Raw genomic sequence first — 18,986 nt, forward strand, 5'->3', positions numbered from 1 at the left:
TGTGTTTCAACGCCCATGGTGATTTGTTTTGATTTATATTAAAAGCTTTATTTTTATTCAACCTGTCCACTTTTCATTTGGGCAACCCTTATATTTTTCACGACAGTAATCAGTAATAATGAATAGACGCCGCTCCCCGGTGACCGAGGGGGATCGCCTGGCCCTGGAGTTGCTCTTGCAATTACATACTTAACTAAATCACATATATTACGTTCTTTAAGGGTCCCAAATATTCTAAATGATCTTCTAAAATGATTCAAGCTATGTATTGCAAAACAAGCGTTCAATTTTACAAATTGTTACATTTATTCCTTACAAAATTGTTTTTCGCTATGATTATAGTTTAATTCTTGAAAATTCAACTAAAAATGTTCAAACAAATGAAAATAATGTAAACTATTTCTACGACTGGGGAAATATTAAAATAAGCAGCGGAACATTGGCAACAAGCCAACGGAAGCGAAACATACCGAGTAGGGTGAGATTTTTGGAATCTTAATTTTATTCACCTATTGTATCTCGTTTCAATGGTCTAAAAATCATGTGTTTATTACCACGTTAGCATAAACATGCTTCAAAAAGTAGTAAAGGAAATTTCATTTGAATAATGACATTCCGGGTTGCTTAAATTAGATGTTCGAAGAATTTACATCAAGCTTTTTAAATTTATCAAAGCTTTTATCATATTCGGTTTTTAAAATGATTACAGAACACACAAGATGCAAATAACAGATGTTTGAATTAAACATGTACACAAATTACCAAACTGACATCAGATAGTTGATATATCAAGTACTTTAGAGCAATGGCTGATCTAATCTGACATTTTCATTGCAATTTATTTCAAAGGACAACGAAATTCGGGGTCAAACCTAACAAGACGAAACCATTCATCTGCCAGAAAATAATTGCTGGGAAAATATTTATTTGTGTTTAAAAAAAAAAAAAAAAACAAAACCTAACTTGATGGAGATGGATGCAAGAAGACCAATTATGCAAGCCAATTACATCATGCCATTTTTTATTTACTTTGCATTAGTAGGACAAAAGATCTTTCAAATCATTCGAAATGCAATTACAAGCTCTTGTTCAAGTTATTATGTTATTCTGACGTCAGTCAATTTCATAATTCAAAGTCGAATGTTTTTTTAAGACCCAACGCCCTCCGAGTAATGAACAAATGTCGGTTGTTTTTGTTGTCTGATCTTCATTTTTCTTTTGTCCTTTACTTCATTTCTTTTAAATTTTCGAAACTAGTGAACTAACCACTGTTTATCTGTACATAAACAATTTATTATCTTTAAAACTTTTGGAAAATGAATACGTTTTGGAAATCGATTTACTTGAAGTTTTCTAAACCATAGAAAAAGAAAAGATTTGTTTAATAGATTTCAGTGAGAATAGCTTAAAATATCACTAAAAAACTGGTTAAAATAAATTATTGTTGTTCATTAATTTATTTTAACCAGTTCATTTTTTTTAAACCGACGAAACATAGTCAAAGCAAACTAACAGGCTTACTAACTAATAGGTTTGATTCCAAGTTAAATATATGAAGAATAAATTATTTTCCCCCGTACTGATCCGGTTTCAAGTAGATTATTGGCAGAATATCTATCTGCTTTTAAAGTCCTTTGAAATGTCAATGCAAATCAAACCAGATTCACATTAATGAAATGTAAACAAAATTTCTTTTTAAAGATTCTGTACTGTATACTGAATAATAAAAATAATGACTGTTAGAGTTAGATAATCTTCGGAAACTTTTTAGTGATTTAAACATGCTTTTAGTTTCCTATAATAGCAGAAATTTCTGCTACATACACTATACGCTTTATTATTCCGCTATTTTTTACTTACTTAACATATTATTTTTAAGTTTTTAAAACGGGTGAAATTTTTTACAAGAGTAAAAACAAAAACTGGGAGTTTAGAGCTTTGTTTTTCTTTAACGAAAGAAGCTCGTGTACTTTCATTTAGTCATTTACTAGTGGAATATGTCCAGATGTATGAAAAACGATTTCAGGACAAAATTTTCTTAAGATACTAGCTGCTTCGCCCAGCTTTGCACAGTCTACCTCGAGAATAAAAGTCATGTCAAATGATGCGTGTTTAACAATCAGGATTGAAAAAAAAAGTGAAATTTTCGAAATTTAAGTGTCATAATTAATAGTTTTTAATTGGTATATTCGCTAATTATTATTAGAGGATTATGTTAAATAGCAAAACATAAAGATGGGAAAATTAGGAATCTATCGATGCCTGGTTCGATGGCCAGTTCATTGGCGTTCGGGAGAAGTAACTTGGACATACATACATACATAGATACATACACTCAGTTTTTAATTATATAAGATTCCGCATTCCACGGTAAAGTCGCCGTTTTATCCCGCACGCGACAGTTAATATATTAAAATTAATTAAATTAATAGTTTTAAAAGGTAACGAACACATCTTTTGCTTAAGAAATTTTACATGTGTTTGATTTCTTATGACACCAAAATTTTCCGTATTATCTTTTTTAAATTATTATTTTTAACGAAATATACTATATGTCAAGTAGGATACAAAATGTCCGATTGTCCGTAGAAAGGCTATAGTGTGGGTAGATGCGCTAAGGAATATAGTACCAATAGAAACAAAGACACAATGAGAAAACAATATGCACTTGTCAGGAAGGAGCAAGCGATTCACTAATTATGTTTCGTGACAAGAAAAAATTTAGCTAGCCCTGAAGTTGGAAAGCGAATTGGCTCCAGTTCAGGGAAAAACAGAGAGCTTTCTTCAATAGATGACAAGGTAGCAACAATTTATTAGTTCAGGGTGCGTTTGATTTAAATGATCAGACACCTCGTTTTTTTTTTGTTTTCGTTGGAGCCCAAAGTCGTCAAGAAGTACTAGGTTTAGTGAGTTTTAATGAGGTTATTAATGGAAATTATAAATAGAAATAGACGTGATGCCGTGTGAATCTAAAAGGGTGGGCCAAAAGCTTAAAAGATGATACACTACAAAAAGATGCTTCGGATTGTGATAGAAGGTATTCTACTGGTGTTCGGTGGAGTAGAAGTTTTCTCTTAGAGTAGCAATGCAAACAATGGAAAAAGTATTTTAAGATAATAAAACCAACGTTAGTGAAGCAAAAATTTTAACATTGTTGCATACACATTATTTGGGGTTGCCAGAAACCCCTGTTTTTAATGCACAAAAAGTCTTGAGTTTGCAACGCTATAAAATAAATAAATAAATAAATATCAAAAAGACAATTTGTTTTATTGCTCTCTTGAGGTTTTGTTTCTTACAATTTGTAATTTTCAAGAGAAATGTTATGAACGTGTTAAAACAAGCTGATTTTATGCATTTAATACCTAAAGGGAAAACTTTTACTGCTCTTCTAGATTCCTGTGGAACACCCTCTACCGCATGATGAAAGTATTTTCGACTGTGAAATGCTGATCTTATAATTCTACTCAATCATCTTTTAAAAGTTTGCCCATTTTTCAGATTCATCCTGTATAAAAAACAAGCGCGTTTTCGAAAAAATGGTTTTGTTACCGAATTGGCACCTCTAAACCTAGAAAAAAGTTACATTGCAAAATGCCTCTTATCATTTTGAATATCAGTCTTATCACAATAGACAACAAAGTAATATCTTGAAAAAAACTCTAGCTTGTGAGAAAGCAAGGTAGAAACCAACCCAAGTCAGGTTCATATCAATTTATTATTACATTAAGGATTAAGGAGAATACAGTTCATGACACTGGTAAGAAACAGAAATGCTAAGTCAGACGGAAAATGACCAACTTCGGAAATTTTAGAACCTTTGACTCTGATTCCAACTTCTTTACCCCCAAACCAGTCCGATTCAAACTCCTCAAGCGCTGGCAGAGTTGCTTACTTTGAGGGAAAATGACCGACTCCGACTCTTGGTACTTTAAAGTTTCGACTTCGACTCCTTTAGTTTAAAATCGGACCAACTTCGACTCTTCGACTACAACTCTGATGTTCTGGTATTAAGTCAACGTTCACGAGTGTTAAAGTAGCTGATTTGAACAAACTTCATTTCTTGTCCAAGGATCGCAAGATTGTTAAACGAGAGTTTGCGCCCCTACCTTACAGTAATTCCAATAAAAAATTGCGGCCTACGGTTGTCAGGAAAAAATGTCTGAGTTTCAAACCTGAGAAAAAAATCAAAATCTGAGAAAAATCAACTAGTACTTTTTGAACTGTCCCATTAGAGTTTCATCTAATAGTGCGATATAACGAATTATAAAGCAAACTGTTGTAAAAGTTCATTCCTACTATTATTTTTCACCTTAAAGTAACTAAATAAATAAGCCTATTATTATGAATAAAATGGAAAAAAAAACCACAGAAAAAATGAGTATGAAAATTAATGATGAACGGAAACAAGCATAATAAAACATACTTTAATTAGCTAAATTGCAAAGAATCTTATATTAAAGGGTGTGAGCAGTTGTGTAATCCATGAAATTAAGATAAAATTAATTTCAAGGAGATTTTTTTTTCGCTTTTGTATAAACATCAGTTAAAGAGAGAAGACAACACCAAGCACAAGAGGAAATTAAAGATTGCGGAAAGAAAAGTGAGAGAGACAGAGAAAAGAAACTTAAATGAATGAGATTTTATTCATGAAATTCAGTTCCTCCTATGATTTCATGGGATAATGAATGAAACGATTGAATTCAAGGCTTAGACAAAAGAAAGAGGAATGATTAAGGCTTGTTTGATGGAAAAGGAATGCGCTGTACCTTACACGATACCATATCCGGTTCATTTGCTTTCTTGCCTTTCATCATCCATACGAAAATAAAGCGATTTCAATCTACACATTGGACTTGGGGGAAAAATAAATGAGGAAATTTAAGAGGGTATGAAAGAAAATAATGCTAATTGCAATTGAAATATTCTTTTCTCTCTCTTTCCTAAGTTCGTATTTTGGAATTTTTTTAAAGCGTTTAAAATTTCCTCAGAGAGCACAATAGTTATTTCGCCCTTGCAAATGAGGTTTTGATGGGAAAGGAAGATACTATGCGCAGATGCCATAAAATGATTGATATAAGTGACGAAATTAAAAGGCCGAAAAATAAGCAGTTTGCGTTTCTCAATACCATTAAATGATTTTTTAACAGCAGAACCAGTGGAAGACAAACTGCAATAACAAAAGAAAGGTAGTATTGTTTGCACATTCAGACAAATTTACAACGATTCGTAGATGCCATAAAATTTGATAAAAGTGATGAAATTAAAAAGCCGAAACGAAAGAAGTTGGAGTTCCTCAATATCATGGAATGATTTTTTTTTACAACACAGAACCACTGGAGGACAAAACTCAATGTCAATAGGAATATATCATTTCTTGTACATTTAGACAAATGCACAGTTATTCGCAAATGCCATACACTGTTAAAACTACAGGTTACATTCGGCACCTTTCAGGGGTGAAACGCTTGTTCACCAGCGGCACCCAATACGGAACCGAAATAGCACCTCTAACTAGGGTGAAAAAGAGGCACCTTTTAAAAAATAGGCAGCTGGGGTGAAAAGAATGAACCTTCGGAGAGAGAAATGGCACCCTTACTGTAGATCCTCCTCCTCCCTCCCCCGATTGTGTGCGTTTTGAATACAGTTGTATAATTCTTTTTTTTTTTTTTTTTTTTTGATTTATGATATTCTACGTTTTGGACGTTTTTCACATTGCATGAACTCAGTACTGGAAATGATTAAAACTTGTAATTACAGCATTTGATCATATTTCAGAGTTTTCAACATAGTTAAGAAGTGCTCATTGCTTTAATTCATCTGATCATTCTCTACATCAGTGTTTCTCAACCTCTTTTGACCCACGGGTCGGTAAAAACAAATGAAAAACATTGCGGTCCTGTGAAATTTTTATCCTTTTCTTAAAAATAAATAAAATAAATAATAATAGTAATTATAATAACACTCGGCTGTTAAAAACTTGTGAAAAAAAATTCTGCGTACTGATGAGTTTTCATTTATTTATTTATTTTTTTTACAAAGTAATATTAAAAATGAATAAAACAATAAATATCTCCCCACTTTACTTGGTATCAAAGAGGGTTCACAAATATATTTAAAGCTAAAGACGAGTAATTATTTCAATAATCATAGTTAAGTTAATGATCATTTGTGAGAAATAACCGCACCGAAAGTAAAGTGTATAGGTACTTATGAATTATTTACATGAAGAGCAAAAAATATCCCGGGAAATAAAAGTTACGGAAAAACAAAATCGTTTCTCGAACGTTCAAAATTTCAATCAAGAGTAACAGTAAAATAAAATGCACATGAAATTTTTCGCCGGTTTAAAATCCTAAAGAAATTCCTAACGCTATCGAAATATTAATCGCTAACAGGAAATGATTCAAACACTTGAAAGAAAAAGCAAAAAAAAAAAAAAGCTATAGGGTCAGGTGGGGTAAAATGGGTATAAAATTGCCTACTTTTGGATTTTGACTCAAATATTTTTGTCAAAATATTTTGTTTCTAATTTTTTATGTTTTATGTGTACATTACATATGTTGAGAGTAGAATTAAATGATTTTCACACATAATTTGATACAAATTTATTTTTGAGAGGAGTGTTTATGACTATATGTTTTCTATACCCATTTCACCCCATGCAGGTGAAAATGGGTAGCCTGTGGCGTAAAATGGGTATTGAAGTCTAAGAAGTGATAAATAAGCATACTATTTGTTCAATGCAGTGTGATAATATAGATTTAAGAGTCGGTTAACAAAATTTTATAATTTAATTTTAAAAAAATAGTGCAAACAGTAAATTTGATAAAATATTAATGAGGTTTCTTTCATGCACGATATCCATACTTGTCATTCTTTAAAAAAAGTAATGGCATCTATTGTTAACTTGTGGCTCATTAATTTGTTGTATTATTTGATGTTTTTTTAATGAAATCATGTTGTCTACATCAGGAAAAAAAAATCCCCCATCTTGGATTTTTTAAAAATATTTCATCTTGTAATATTTTTCTCAACAGCCATATATTTGTCGTCAATTCTTTCTTGCTTGTTTCTTCTAAGTACAATATTTATACCCAGACACCTGTGGTTAAACTTTGCTTCATAAGCATATTTTTAGCAGTTTCTATTCCATATACTTCCTCTGAATGGACTTTCTTTTTCCACTATTTTTTATTTTCATGTTTTTTAATTAATTATTTTTTTCACTTTCAACTCTTAGCCTTTCTGAAACACCTTTGTCAATAATTCCTGTATTTGCAGCATACATTTAAGTTGTTTTAAATAACTCATGCAGGTAGTTGTCAAATCTGAAGCTCTTGTTGAAATTGCAGACAATATTGCACTTTTCAAATCTTTATAAGGTGACGAAATTGTGTTTTGTGAGGTATAATTTTCGGATTTAAACTAGGATGTGTTCTGAGAATTTGAAAGTACATTAGAGAAATTGGTAGCATCTGATTGCAATCAAATACAAATGTGACGACCAACTACAGGCTGGGCCTAGCATATTCTGAGGAAATTGTTATTTTGCGCGCGAGTGCAAAAAAACTGTACAATAAGTATACCGCTGGCTTCTTTTTATTTGTTATGATGGAGCGAAGTTTATTTCATAAAGTCATGGCATTGCATACTTTTATGTTTCAATCATTTTAAATTAACCACAAATGCATTAATATTCATGTAAAGGAAAATATACTGTTGTAACTTTTAAAACAACTTGCTGGAATGATAAGCCTAACCATATACCCATTTTACCCCATTTTCAAAATATGAGTGTTACGGATTCGGTGCGACTTCCACTTTCTTGAAATGAAGACACAGTTCTTGATAAAAGCACAGGAAATTTATTTACACTATGTACAGGAAAGATCGTCAACAACTGCAAAATTATTCATCAGCAATTAAGCAATTATCACGCAACACCGTAAACTCAACGTTTACACACGTATTTACTTCCAAATACGAAAACAACACAGCGAAATGCCTCGCTATAAACAGAGCTAATACACACACTCAGTTCGAAATCTGAATCGAAACTAACTGTTTATCCATCGCTAACGGCTTAAATACACCGAAAAGAATTTTCTCAAATATTCCACACGCTTCTCGAAATGCGTTGACCGTTATCAAATTTTATCAATGAACAAAAAGGGAATAGGGGTCGTATATTTTAGCCATATGAAAAAGGGGTTGTATATTCATTACGGGAAACTATTTACAGGTTACGTTACTACAATAATTACTATTTACAGGATTTGTAACATGAGATTAAAAATAGAAAAAAATCGTTTTTTTCTTCCCTGTAAGTTGAAGCAGCAACAAAAATGTCCAACTAAAGATATTATGACATAGTAATAAAAATTTCTCAAAAATCAGGAGCTGGAGATAGAAGTTTAAGCAGACAACATGCGGCTTGAATTTATCTACTTCAATTTAAAGTGTTACCTCTCACTAAAAAATAATCTATTGGAAATATGTATTTTGCGAAACAGAACTCAGAACAGCCAAGTATAATGTCCCACTCAAGAAAATGCAAATTTAATTTAAAATATTTTGTTTTTAAAACCATATATTTTGACTACCCATTTTACCCCACCTGACCCTACGGAGAGAGACTTCTTTTTTATTTTTTGCGCTTGCTGTTTTGTAGTAATATACGAAGCACAAGAATCATTTTTATTTAGGTTCTCACTTGTTGATTATTGATAATTCTTATTGCGGTTATTATTTTAGTGATTAAATGTTGCTTATCGAGTACTCAAGAAAATAATGATAGATATATTTAGTAGCATTTTGAATGATGGAATTTTCACGACAGTAACGATAAACTGAAACTAAACTAACGGTACTACGGTACCGTAACGGATTAACAGTAACTGAAAAGCAGTAAACGTACTTTTAACTATGTTTGAAAGCCCTAAAAGCTACAAAGTAATCAAAAGCTGTACTTACTTGTTATTTTAAAGAATTATCCTAGAAAAGTTGAGATTTAATCCAATAGTGTACTTCATTCAATGTGAAAGACATAGAAGGCCACACACAGATGCAACTTATCATTCGACCGCCATATTGAAGTGGTTGAATGGTGAATGTATGCTGGAAGCGCATGCGCCAGCGAGTCATTTAGTGATTGCTTGCTGTTTTGGCACCCCTGTCTGCGATTGTCTGCTGTTTTCCTAACCCTGCTCTATTTCCTGACTAGCATGGCACCCTTGGGCACCATGCTTTCACCTTAGGGGGAATATATTCACTCGTCGGTAACCCCTGGTTATAACAGTGTAGAATAATTGATGTAACGCAAAAATTATTATTATTACGCACAACACACATTATTATTACGCTTAAACGTATTATTTCTTGCACCTTCAGACAAAATCAAAACTGAATTTCAAATTAGTAGTGAAGAAAGCTTTCAAATCTAAGATACCTTTTAATTGATTGGAATAAAACTCGACTGTCTATTACAGAGAAAAAACTGCAGTTTTTTGAGTAAAGCGCTTTTTGTCCCATGATAATATGAACAAACAATTAAAATATCTCCGAAATTTAAATGCCAAGATATCTTTAGTTTTCAAAGGCAACCAAATGAAACATTTCATCAATTAATAAATATTTTCTAAAATAAGAAACCAAATTAGGTTTTGACTTTGCTAACGACATATTAGATCAAATGGAAAACTTGTCATCGATGAAAAATTTAAAATTTATTTGGAAATAAATGGAATATTTTTCATTTCTGAGCTTTAAAAAAGGAAGCATTTGTGATATTTTAAACTCGACGCAGAAAGGGTAAGCTTTAGTTGAACGAACGCCATTAATAATTAGATCAAAAACACTTGTGATTGACGAAATAGTGCTTCATCAGATAGCCAAGCAGAATATTTCTTTAGAAATGAATGTTGCATTCTTACTTTTGAGTTTCAAAAAGGAATTCATTTGTGAAATTCAAATGCAGTTACTTTAAGTTTCAAAAATTGTAACTCTATAAACTAATTTGTTTGAACTAGTTACTACAAAATTCATTTAGTTTAATTCTTCATTTCGGGAACAAATTTACATTTTTCGACTTAGATTAAAAAGAAGTACCGCAATAAAAGTTTTCATGATTAAGTCAAATCAGAGATGCTGTATTTAGTGTCTAAAAATATGTTTCTAATCCTTTTCGACCGTAGATCACCGCATAAATAATGTATTTTCTTATAAAAATTAAGGATTAATACATACTGTCCAAAACATTTTTTTAACGGAAGGATGGCCATTCATTTGGTCATAAAAAAACTTTTAAACAATATATAATTTTAAACAAAATGTTCATACAATAATATGTAAAACAATTAGTTTATCTTTAAATTGCCTCCCCAAAAACCAAAATGCACCCAAGCAATGCGTTCGCTACATCTTGAGAAAGTTTCTAGAACAAAGAGATCATCTATTGTAAAAATATCTCACCATCCACACAATAAGTCTTTACATTCAAAAGTTCACTATCTTGCACTGCAAAAGGGGTTCCTTGAAACCCCGAAACACGTGAATGCATTAATCTGTAATTTTTGCTTCAAACGTTGGTTGTTTCCTTTTATCTGAAAATTTATTTCGAAACAAATTTATCTCTTATTTTTGAATTAAAAAAAAATACGTTTCTGTTATTAGATAATTGTGGTACACAGATTAACCGACGGAATGAATAACAAAATCTTAACTACAGTAGTGAATCATTACTAAGTATCAGATAATGGATAATTAATTTAGATAAATAAATTGATATTCTAAAAAATATCCCAGATTGCTGAAGTTCTGAAATAGATGGCGTTCAGTTTTTAATTACATAAACTGCACTTTGGATTGCTAAAAATATCTAGTCATCCATATTACGAAATCTTAATTTAGAAAAAAAAATATTCTTCAGTGTAAAGCTTCTTAAATTAACGCATCTGCGGGTTACTAAGAGATTTACCGATGTTAAAAACAAACATTTGAAAAAATGTAATATACATTTTATTTCATTTTTAAAAATTCATTTCGTTTTTTCAAACTTAAAGCAACTCTGAATAAAAATAAAGAACCGTTCTCTTGTACAATACGCCAGTAAACATTGAAGGGATAAAAAAAAAGGGGGGGGGGAGAGCAAATAAATAAATAGGATAAATAAATAAAATGAGATAAAGCATCGAGGGATAGCAGATAAGTTTCATGGAACAATTTCAATTAAATAACAACATTTCAATTAAATACGTATTTATAAAATTAGAAAGCCCTTAGTCCAAGAATTCATTTTCCTCAACGATGTGTCCTGCGCAATTAAGTTTTGTGTTTGGTTCATCTTACCTTGATCTGCTTTACCTGGAGCTTCAGACGAGAATGGAGGAAAGTCATCATCATCTCTCACCTGCAAAAAAGAAATTACACAGATAATTAAAAAGTCATTTTTTACGCAATTGCTATTGTTAAGTGAATTAAAAACAGAACTGATGAAACAGTACATAGGTATTGGAGTTATGTACGTATACAAGAATACAACCTTGGGAGAATTAATGTGAACAAAAGAGAAAGTTTGATTTTTTTTTGGCTGATATTGGCGTAGCTACAAGTATATAAGGAGAGTAGAATTAGACCAACCTACTAGCATACCGCTTTTTCACTCACATATGAGGCAGTGAGAAGCAAAGGGATGTAAGTGGCAAAATTAAAAATTTGGAGATAATCAGTACAAATGGCAGGTGAACCTCGCCTCTGTCATGGGACAAGAGATAGTACTAGTAGCCCGGGTAGGTGCTGCTATTCAGCATGATTTAGAAAAACTTCAATGAAAACCTACCTAGAACCTTATCTTTAAACACGTTTCATTCAAAACTTTTACATCCTTTTGCTTCTCACTGCCTCATATGTCATTGTGCAGGTTAATATGTGTTGTTTGTCATAACACTACACTAAAACAAAACGTTTTGCTTTTCATCCCGCCCGTGCGTGCTTGTTAGTAGTGTCTTCAGTGCACGATTTGAAAGTGCTTGCTTTTGCTATTTTAAACTAGAATCTCAATCTTTCGAAAGACGATCATCTATGATTACACTAATCTTACCTAACTTGACTATGTTTCAAAATGGAAAGTAAGGACGGGTGCAGTCCATGAAATGAGACAGGTTCAATTTTATTTCGTTGTAAAAACCATGGTGGCCAAAAGCGTGCAAGAAGTGACAGAGTCAGTGCATTTTTAATTGGAAATCTTCATAATAGCGAATTTACTAATCTAGTAACGCTCCTGACATCACCAACAATGAAACTTGCTACACGGCATAATAATTTGATAATATGTTTAGGTAATATTTAACATGCCGGGAAATGCTTTATTTTGAAAAGACTGAACTGGATCCGGTAACTTAACTGCTTTAATAGTAATACTATCATGTTAGGAGAAAAAAGAAAAAAAAATAGTAAAAAATGAACGCTATCTACTGGAGTTGAGGACTAAGTCCCCCACTAGAGTTAGGGTTAAAATTTCAACCATCAAAATATCACAAAACAGGCAATTGCTTCGCTCAAACGTAGAAACAATTTTCACCCGTCATACCTTGACGGGTGATTTTCTAGTAGTTAAAATAATCCTTTAAGAGTATTTTTTGGCTTACAAAAGACAAGCGTGACGATGGTGTTAGTATAAACTACTCAGTAGTTCAGAGCAGACTGTTGGAGTCTGAACGAATTTCTTTTTGTTTTTCATTAATTTGCACAAAGGAGTTAGTAATACGTTATCGGCCCCCCCCCATATGCCCAAAACCCGGTAACTGTCGACAATCGCTGGTAACCATCAACATTCACCTAGCAAATATATCGGCGAAAGACCGAATATCTCTGTTGAAATATCAGTGAAAGTCGACAAACTCCAATTCGGATCTTTCACAGTAACGAAAATATTATGCAGTGTTGTCGTTGAGGGGGGAACGCTATTCCCTTAAATATTGGTTTATTATTCTAAAATTATATAATATTTATGTAAATCGATTGCAAATTTCCTTTAAAAAATAAACTTAATGAATTTTGAATAAAAGCTAAGCCGACCTCTTTTTTGGCCGGACAAAAATTTTGTAAAACATAGCATCTACCTGGATGTACCGTCAGCCCTGTTGTGATATCCAGAGACTGCAGTTTCGTCCTTGTTATGAACGAACTTGTTACGGAAGATCGGTATGAAATAGTCAATAACCGAGCTAAATACAAATGTCCTCCCATTAAAGCTGAGATTTACATCAACCTGGAGGAAGGGGGGGGGGGGGGGGCAAAAATTAATTTATCGCACTAGCAAGTCCGTACAATATGATGCGGTTCAAATGAAGTTAAAGGTAAAATCTTTGCTAAAAAGCAGTGAGTTTCCGCAATAAACCAGGAGCTGGCTTTAGTATAGTAAATTGAGTTATATATGGTGAATTACATTTAAAATAAAATAAAATGAGATAACAGGTTGTGATATGAGAGAATTAAATCCTCTTAGAATTTCCGCAAGAGTAACTCGTTATTTTAAACGTCACTTTTCAATTAGTGCTACGTTCTTTACTGTTTTCTAGTGGTGAGAGATTTTTTTTGCTTCAGTAAATTAATAAATTACAATGTATTTTTTTTTTTTTTTTTGAAATGAAACGCACTATTCAGAAATACCGAAATGTTTTAGAAAAAGAAAAACTTTGCTCATTAACAAGTTCAGCTCTAATTATAACCCTAAAAGCTTTTAACGGCACACTTTATAAAAATGACACTAACTCAGTAGGTAATTACATAAAATTTATAATTAAAACTAATTGCTAAACGTTTGCGTAGGCTTAAAACAAACACAACAAACAACAGTCGCTCTCCTTTTTCAAGACTCAACAAAGGGCTGTTTTGCTCTTAAGGCCATTTATAATTTCGAACAAAGCAACAAGTCGGGGTTTACTAAGAGACTTGCCGTACTACCAAGTTCTATTCTGAATGAACCTTTGTTCCCCTAAAGACAAAAGCAGAGACATTGTTACGGCAATTAGAAACGAACTCCAATTCCCAGTTACGGTGTACAATGGCGGAACTTGGAAGACGATGAGGTATCATTACACAAATTGCGACTTAATAGGATCCGCAATGCAAACGTCCGCAATGGGGGGATACTGTTACCGTAATTGTAGATTTGTCGAATGCAAGAGGTGCGGTTGGAACTGATATGTGTGATTTTTGATCGTATCTGAGAGATGGTTGTTCTTGCTTGACGGATTCGGATGATGGATAAAAGTCTGATTATGATGTTAGGGTCAAAATATTGCGATCTTGATTTCAGGCTCGCTGTGGGTTAGTGAGATGGTTTGAATTGGACAGTTCTTTGGGAAAAATTGATCATCAATGAAATGTAGTATCTGATATTAGGATATTTAAAAGTCAATTCATGTACAATATCAGTAATAGTCAAAATGTGCTAATGTGCATCTAATCTAGTTTTCAATGGATAGGAATTAACTCCATAAAATACATAACGTAAAAATCAATACATTATCGTCTCGATTAACCGGATTGATTGCGACTAAACCATCGTCGGTAAATCGACATTTTTGGATAAAATAGGAATACTCAAGCAGGCTGTTAAGAGACCGTTTAAGTTTTACCTCGTTATTTAAACACGGAATTAGTTGTCAAATAACTACTAAATAAAATGTTGAATTATACTACTATAATTAAAGACAATAGATATGTTCAATAAATAATATCAAACCAGAAAGTGCAGTGTAAATTTAATAAGATATAATACAGTTAACTTTATTATTTATTGTTTTATTATGCAGTCAACTTCATTTTTTTGTTCTTTGGTTTTAAACATGAACACGTAATGAAAAAATAATTACTTATTACGAAAATATTACGTTTTCATTTGAACACTTTCGAATTTTACAGCATTTTAAAAACTGGAATTATTTGCAGTGTTCAAGAAATTGACTGATAGGCTGAGGAATAGAGGCAATAGAAATGCACAAGGAATTCTTTTCCTACAATAGAAATGGTTGCATTCGTTAACATTAAAGTAATATTTTTTTACTTACCAATAAATAAAATCCAAGAAAACCCATGTCGGTTAAATGAGGTTTCGGTTAATAGAGTTCGAATAATCGGGTTTCTACTGCATTTTATTAACAGAAGAACGACTAGATTATAGGCAGTACCTGCTTTTGCAGGTGATTGTCGATCGAAATTTTATTAATTATTTAACAAAGGAATCTTGAGAAATTTTGCTAAGTATCGCCATACCGCTAAGCTGACACTAAAATCGTCATCTCATAATTGGTGCTGAATTTGACTGGATACTACCAAATGGCAACCAATCCATGACATCACTTCCAATTGTATTCTATAAAAATTAGTTTCGTTTTATGATGAAATTTCACCTTTCTCAAGCCAAAAATACCTCTAAAATTTAAAAAACCCACAATCCAGAATAACTCAAAAAAAAAAAAAAAAAACATCACTTACATCGGTATCATCAATTCCAACGTCACCTCTGCCTTCACCACCTTCCTAAAAAGGAAAGAAAATCAGCAATCAGTATTTGAACGCATAAATAATATAGATAAAAAATTATTACATTACTGAAAAAACTTGCTTGGAAAACTAATTGAGGATGCTAACTATCTTGTATAACTTAATATTTATGCATTTTTTAAATATTTTTTTAGATTTCAATTTTCACAATAAACGGTAGAATTTCTGACTTAATTATTGTTAAGCTCTTGAATGAAAAGTTAAATGAATTTCTTATACATAGTGGGATTCTTAAGTACAATAATAGAAAGTAACATTCTCAGACAGATCGCTAATTGGAAAAAAAAAAAAACTTGACAAGTTTTTTAGTGACGAAATTTTAAAACATGCCACTTGACTAGTTTTTCAAAAAAAAAAATTTTTTTTTTTTGAAAAACTAGTCAAGTGGCATGTTTTAAAATTTCGTAAAAAACATTTTTAGGGACATAATAAATTTTTTTGATAGGGATTAAAAGATGCATTACTGAAAGAGTTACACATTTAAGAGTATTTATTCAGTAAAAAGTATTGCAATTCAAATAGGGAAATTTGATTGGACGACTACCTTTTTTTATTCATTAAAATTAGAAAACTTCGCCCGGGTTTTTGAAATAAACGTTTACAATTAATTCATAAAAATATTAACTAAACAACAGTTTTGCTTGACAATTTTAGTACTTAAAACAACTAATAAGCAAATGCATTTGAATGAAATGAACAATCAACCACTGCGAAACACAAACCGTTATACAATTACAGCACACTGGAACATAGCTGTTTGAAGGTCACAATTCGCAACTCCAATAAACTATAGGGGGCGTTGCAGCCAATGTCTAATGGCGGATGGAAAAGGTAAAACAAACAAATGCCGCAACTTATAACTTGCTTTGACGCTTTGTGAGTGACACTAACTTTTCATCGTGTTTGTGGGAAGCTTTCTTTTCTATTCTTATGAAAATACATTACACCACAAACTGTCTGAAGCCTGTAATTTATCCCAAAGAAAACACGTGGAATGGAATGTTTTACCTTTTTCGGTAGTAACAACAAAGACACGATGTTATTCCAGAAGTGATTTTTAAAGCCATGTAAGCTTAATTATAAATTCAAACGTAGTTATGCAGGCATTTTTTCTTTTCTGCTAGCTGAACCCCAATTAGAACAATATTCAAGCGGAAAAGAAAATAATCTATTGATGCGAAATGGAACAACTGAAAAATTCCTTTAATTGATTGTTCTTGAAAATATACAATAGGTAATCATATATTGTATTTTTCTTTAATGGATGACGAGGAAAAATCAAAGAAAAAATTTTACTGAAACAAAATTCTGCTCACAAATTGGTTGAAACGCACACAGTCTGGCGTCAAAATTTATGTTTTAATGTCAAACAACGCAGCAGTGAGGAGTAATTTTAGCAAAAAGTACCGATAAAGATCCATAATAACTCTTCATCACCAGAGGTGACATGATATACGATTTCTGAAGGGTCTGTACCCAATGGGTTAATTATCAACCACATGGCATAAAAAAAAAACCTAACGTAATATTCATTGCAGTAGATATGGAGATAGTATGTTTTATATGAGTTACAGTTCTGTGTGTAAGGCCTGGAAATCGTCTGAAACATATTAAGCGAGTCATTTAAAGGCCTGAAGGCGCATTCTTTCTTGGCTAGCCTTGACCGTGGTGATATTTTAAGAGCGTTGAGAATTAATTACAAAATGTTGTTGGTGGTGCTGCGGTTAAGAGTGTTTAGAATTAGGAATGATTTTACTCGGCGCTATTTAGATAAAGAATTTGCAGGAAAAAAAAAAAAAAAAACGATAAAGGCTGTAGAAAAGGAATGTGTTATCAGGAGAGGAAGTTTTTAAGTTTGTGTACAATTTTGATTTCAGGCAAGATTGATTGTATGTTTTCAATACGTACATTTTTAACATTGTAGTTCGAACATTTCGTCTGAAAACAAAGAGGGAAAGAGAGAGAGAGAGCAAAAACACAAACGTTATGAATGGAGTTCCCAAAGTGGGTGCCGCAGGGTTAGGCGAGGGATGCTGCAAAGTGTCCACGATGTTAATTACTTAGAAGAGGTAAACGAAGGTGCAGTGAGAAAGTTCTAATGCTTTAAAGGGTACAGCGAATCGGAAAAGTTTGGAAACCTCTGCGTTATACAAAGGATCATCATCATCACCAGTTATTAATTATCATTATTAGTTTTTAGACATATTTTCTCTAGGATGGCACATGCAAATTTTCCATTTCTGGAACACGAATGAGAGATAGCTGATAGCGGAGGCGACAACAAGCAGCAGCAACGATACCAATTCCAAAGCATTCGTGTTTTTTATTGTGTAAGTGTGCAACGGTAGGAGAAACAAATTATAGGGCAACAAAAAAATGTTTCCGATATGAAATTTTGAATCTGAATAGGAAAAAAACAGAAACAAATTAAGATAAAAAAATTCTTTACAAAGGCACGTAATTTAAACCAGATAATCCTCATATATATACAATAGCCAATGATCGAGTAGCGCTCCTGACGTCATCAACAATGAAACTCGCGCCACGAAATGATATTTTGATAACATGTTTTTGGTAATGTTTAAAATGCAGGGAAAAGCTTTATTGTGACACCGCTGAACAGGACCCAGTAACTTAACTGCTTTACTGGTAAAACTGTGACATTTCAGGAGAATGAAGAGAAACGAAAAAAGTAATCAACAATGAACGATATCTACCGGAGTTTTGGGTTAGTCCTCTGGAGTTAGGGTTAAAATTTCAACTATCATCAAACAGGCAGTGGCTTCGTTCAAATGTAGAAGGCAATTTTCACCCGTCATATCTTGACGGGCAATTTTCTAGTATTGATAATAATTTTCTTTCCTTACAATTTATTTTCTTTTCAACCACTGCCAAACAAAATAGTAATAAATAAAAAAAGAGGTAAATATTAAATTACACAAGTTCATTCAAAAGAAACGCATTTTATTTTTTCATTGCTGCCAAATATATATATATATATATATACACACACACACACCACACACACACACACATATATATATATATATATATATATATATATATATATAATAAATAAATAATAAAAGAAAAAAGAGAACCTTATCAAACATTAAGAATGAAAAAATAAAGATTTTGCATATCAATAATCAATTTAGTATCAAAACTAAAATAATATGCAACTAAATTACTGAAGTAGCAGTGATTATATTTTAAATCACAAACAAGACATTCTTCAGCACCAATCGAGCCTGCTTTCCCGTAGGTCAAAATCGATTCCCCCTCCCGCCCCCCTCAACAACAATCTATCTCTCTCTAACTTATTTCAATGTATCTTTTTAAAAGTTAAAAAAAATCTTGAAATGAACGGACCAAATAAAAAAATACCAAGTTCAATCAATTCGAATTGTTAGACA

General features: G+C 32.1%; 1 protein-coding gene across 1 annotated transcript in view; it reads right to left on the reverse strand.

The window, feature by feature from the left end:
- The window catches only part of LOC129220860 (collagen alpha-1(I) chain-like), a 176,440-nt gene extending 161,339 nt beyond the window's left edge, over window positions 1–15,101 (reverse strand). The window contains exons 1-2 of the mRNA XM_054855291.1: window positions 15,075–15,101; window positions 11,350–11,410 (exon numbers count right to left, since the gene is read on the reverse strand). Of these exons, the coding sequence (XP_054711266.1) occupies window positions 11,350–11,410; window positions 15,075–15,101 (88 nt within the window). The remainder of the gene's footprint in view (window positions 1–11,349; window positions 11,411–15,074) is intronic.
- Between the last annotated feature and the right edge of the window lie 3,885 nt (window positions 15,102–18,986).

Source organism: Uloborus diversus, chromosome 4 (genome assembly GCF_026930045.1).
Source record: "Uloborus diversus isolate 005 chromosome 4, Udiv.v.3.1, whole genome shotgun sequence".
NCBI classification, from domain to species: domain Eukaryota; kingdom Metazoa; phylum Arthropoda; class Arachnida; order Araneae; family Uloboridae; genus Uloborus; species Uloborus diversus.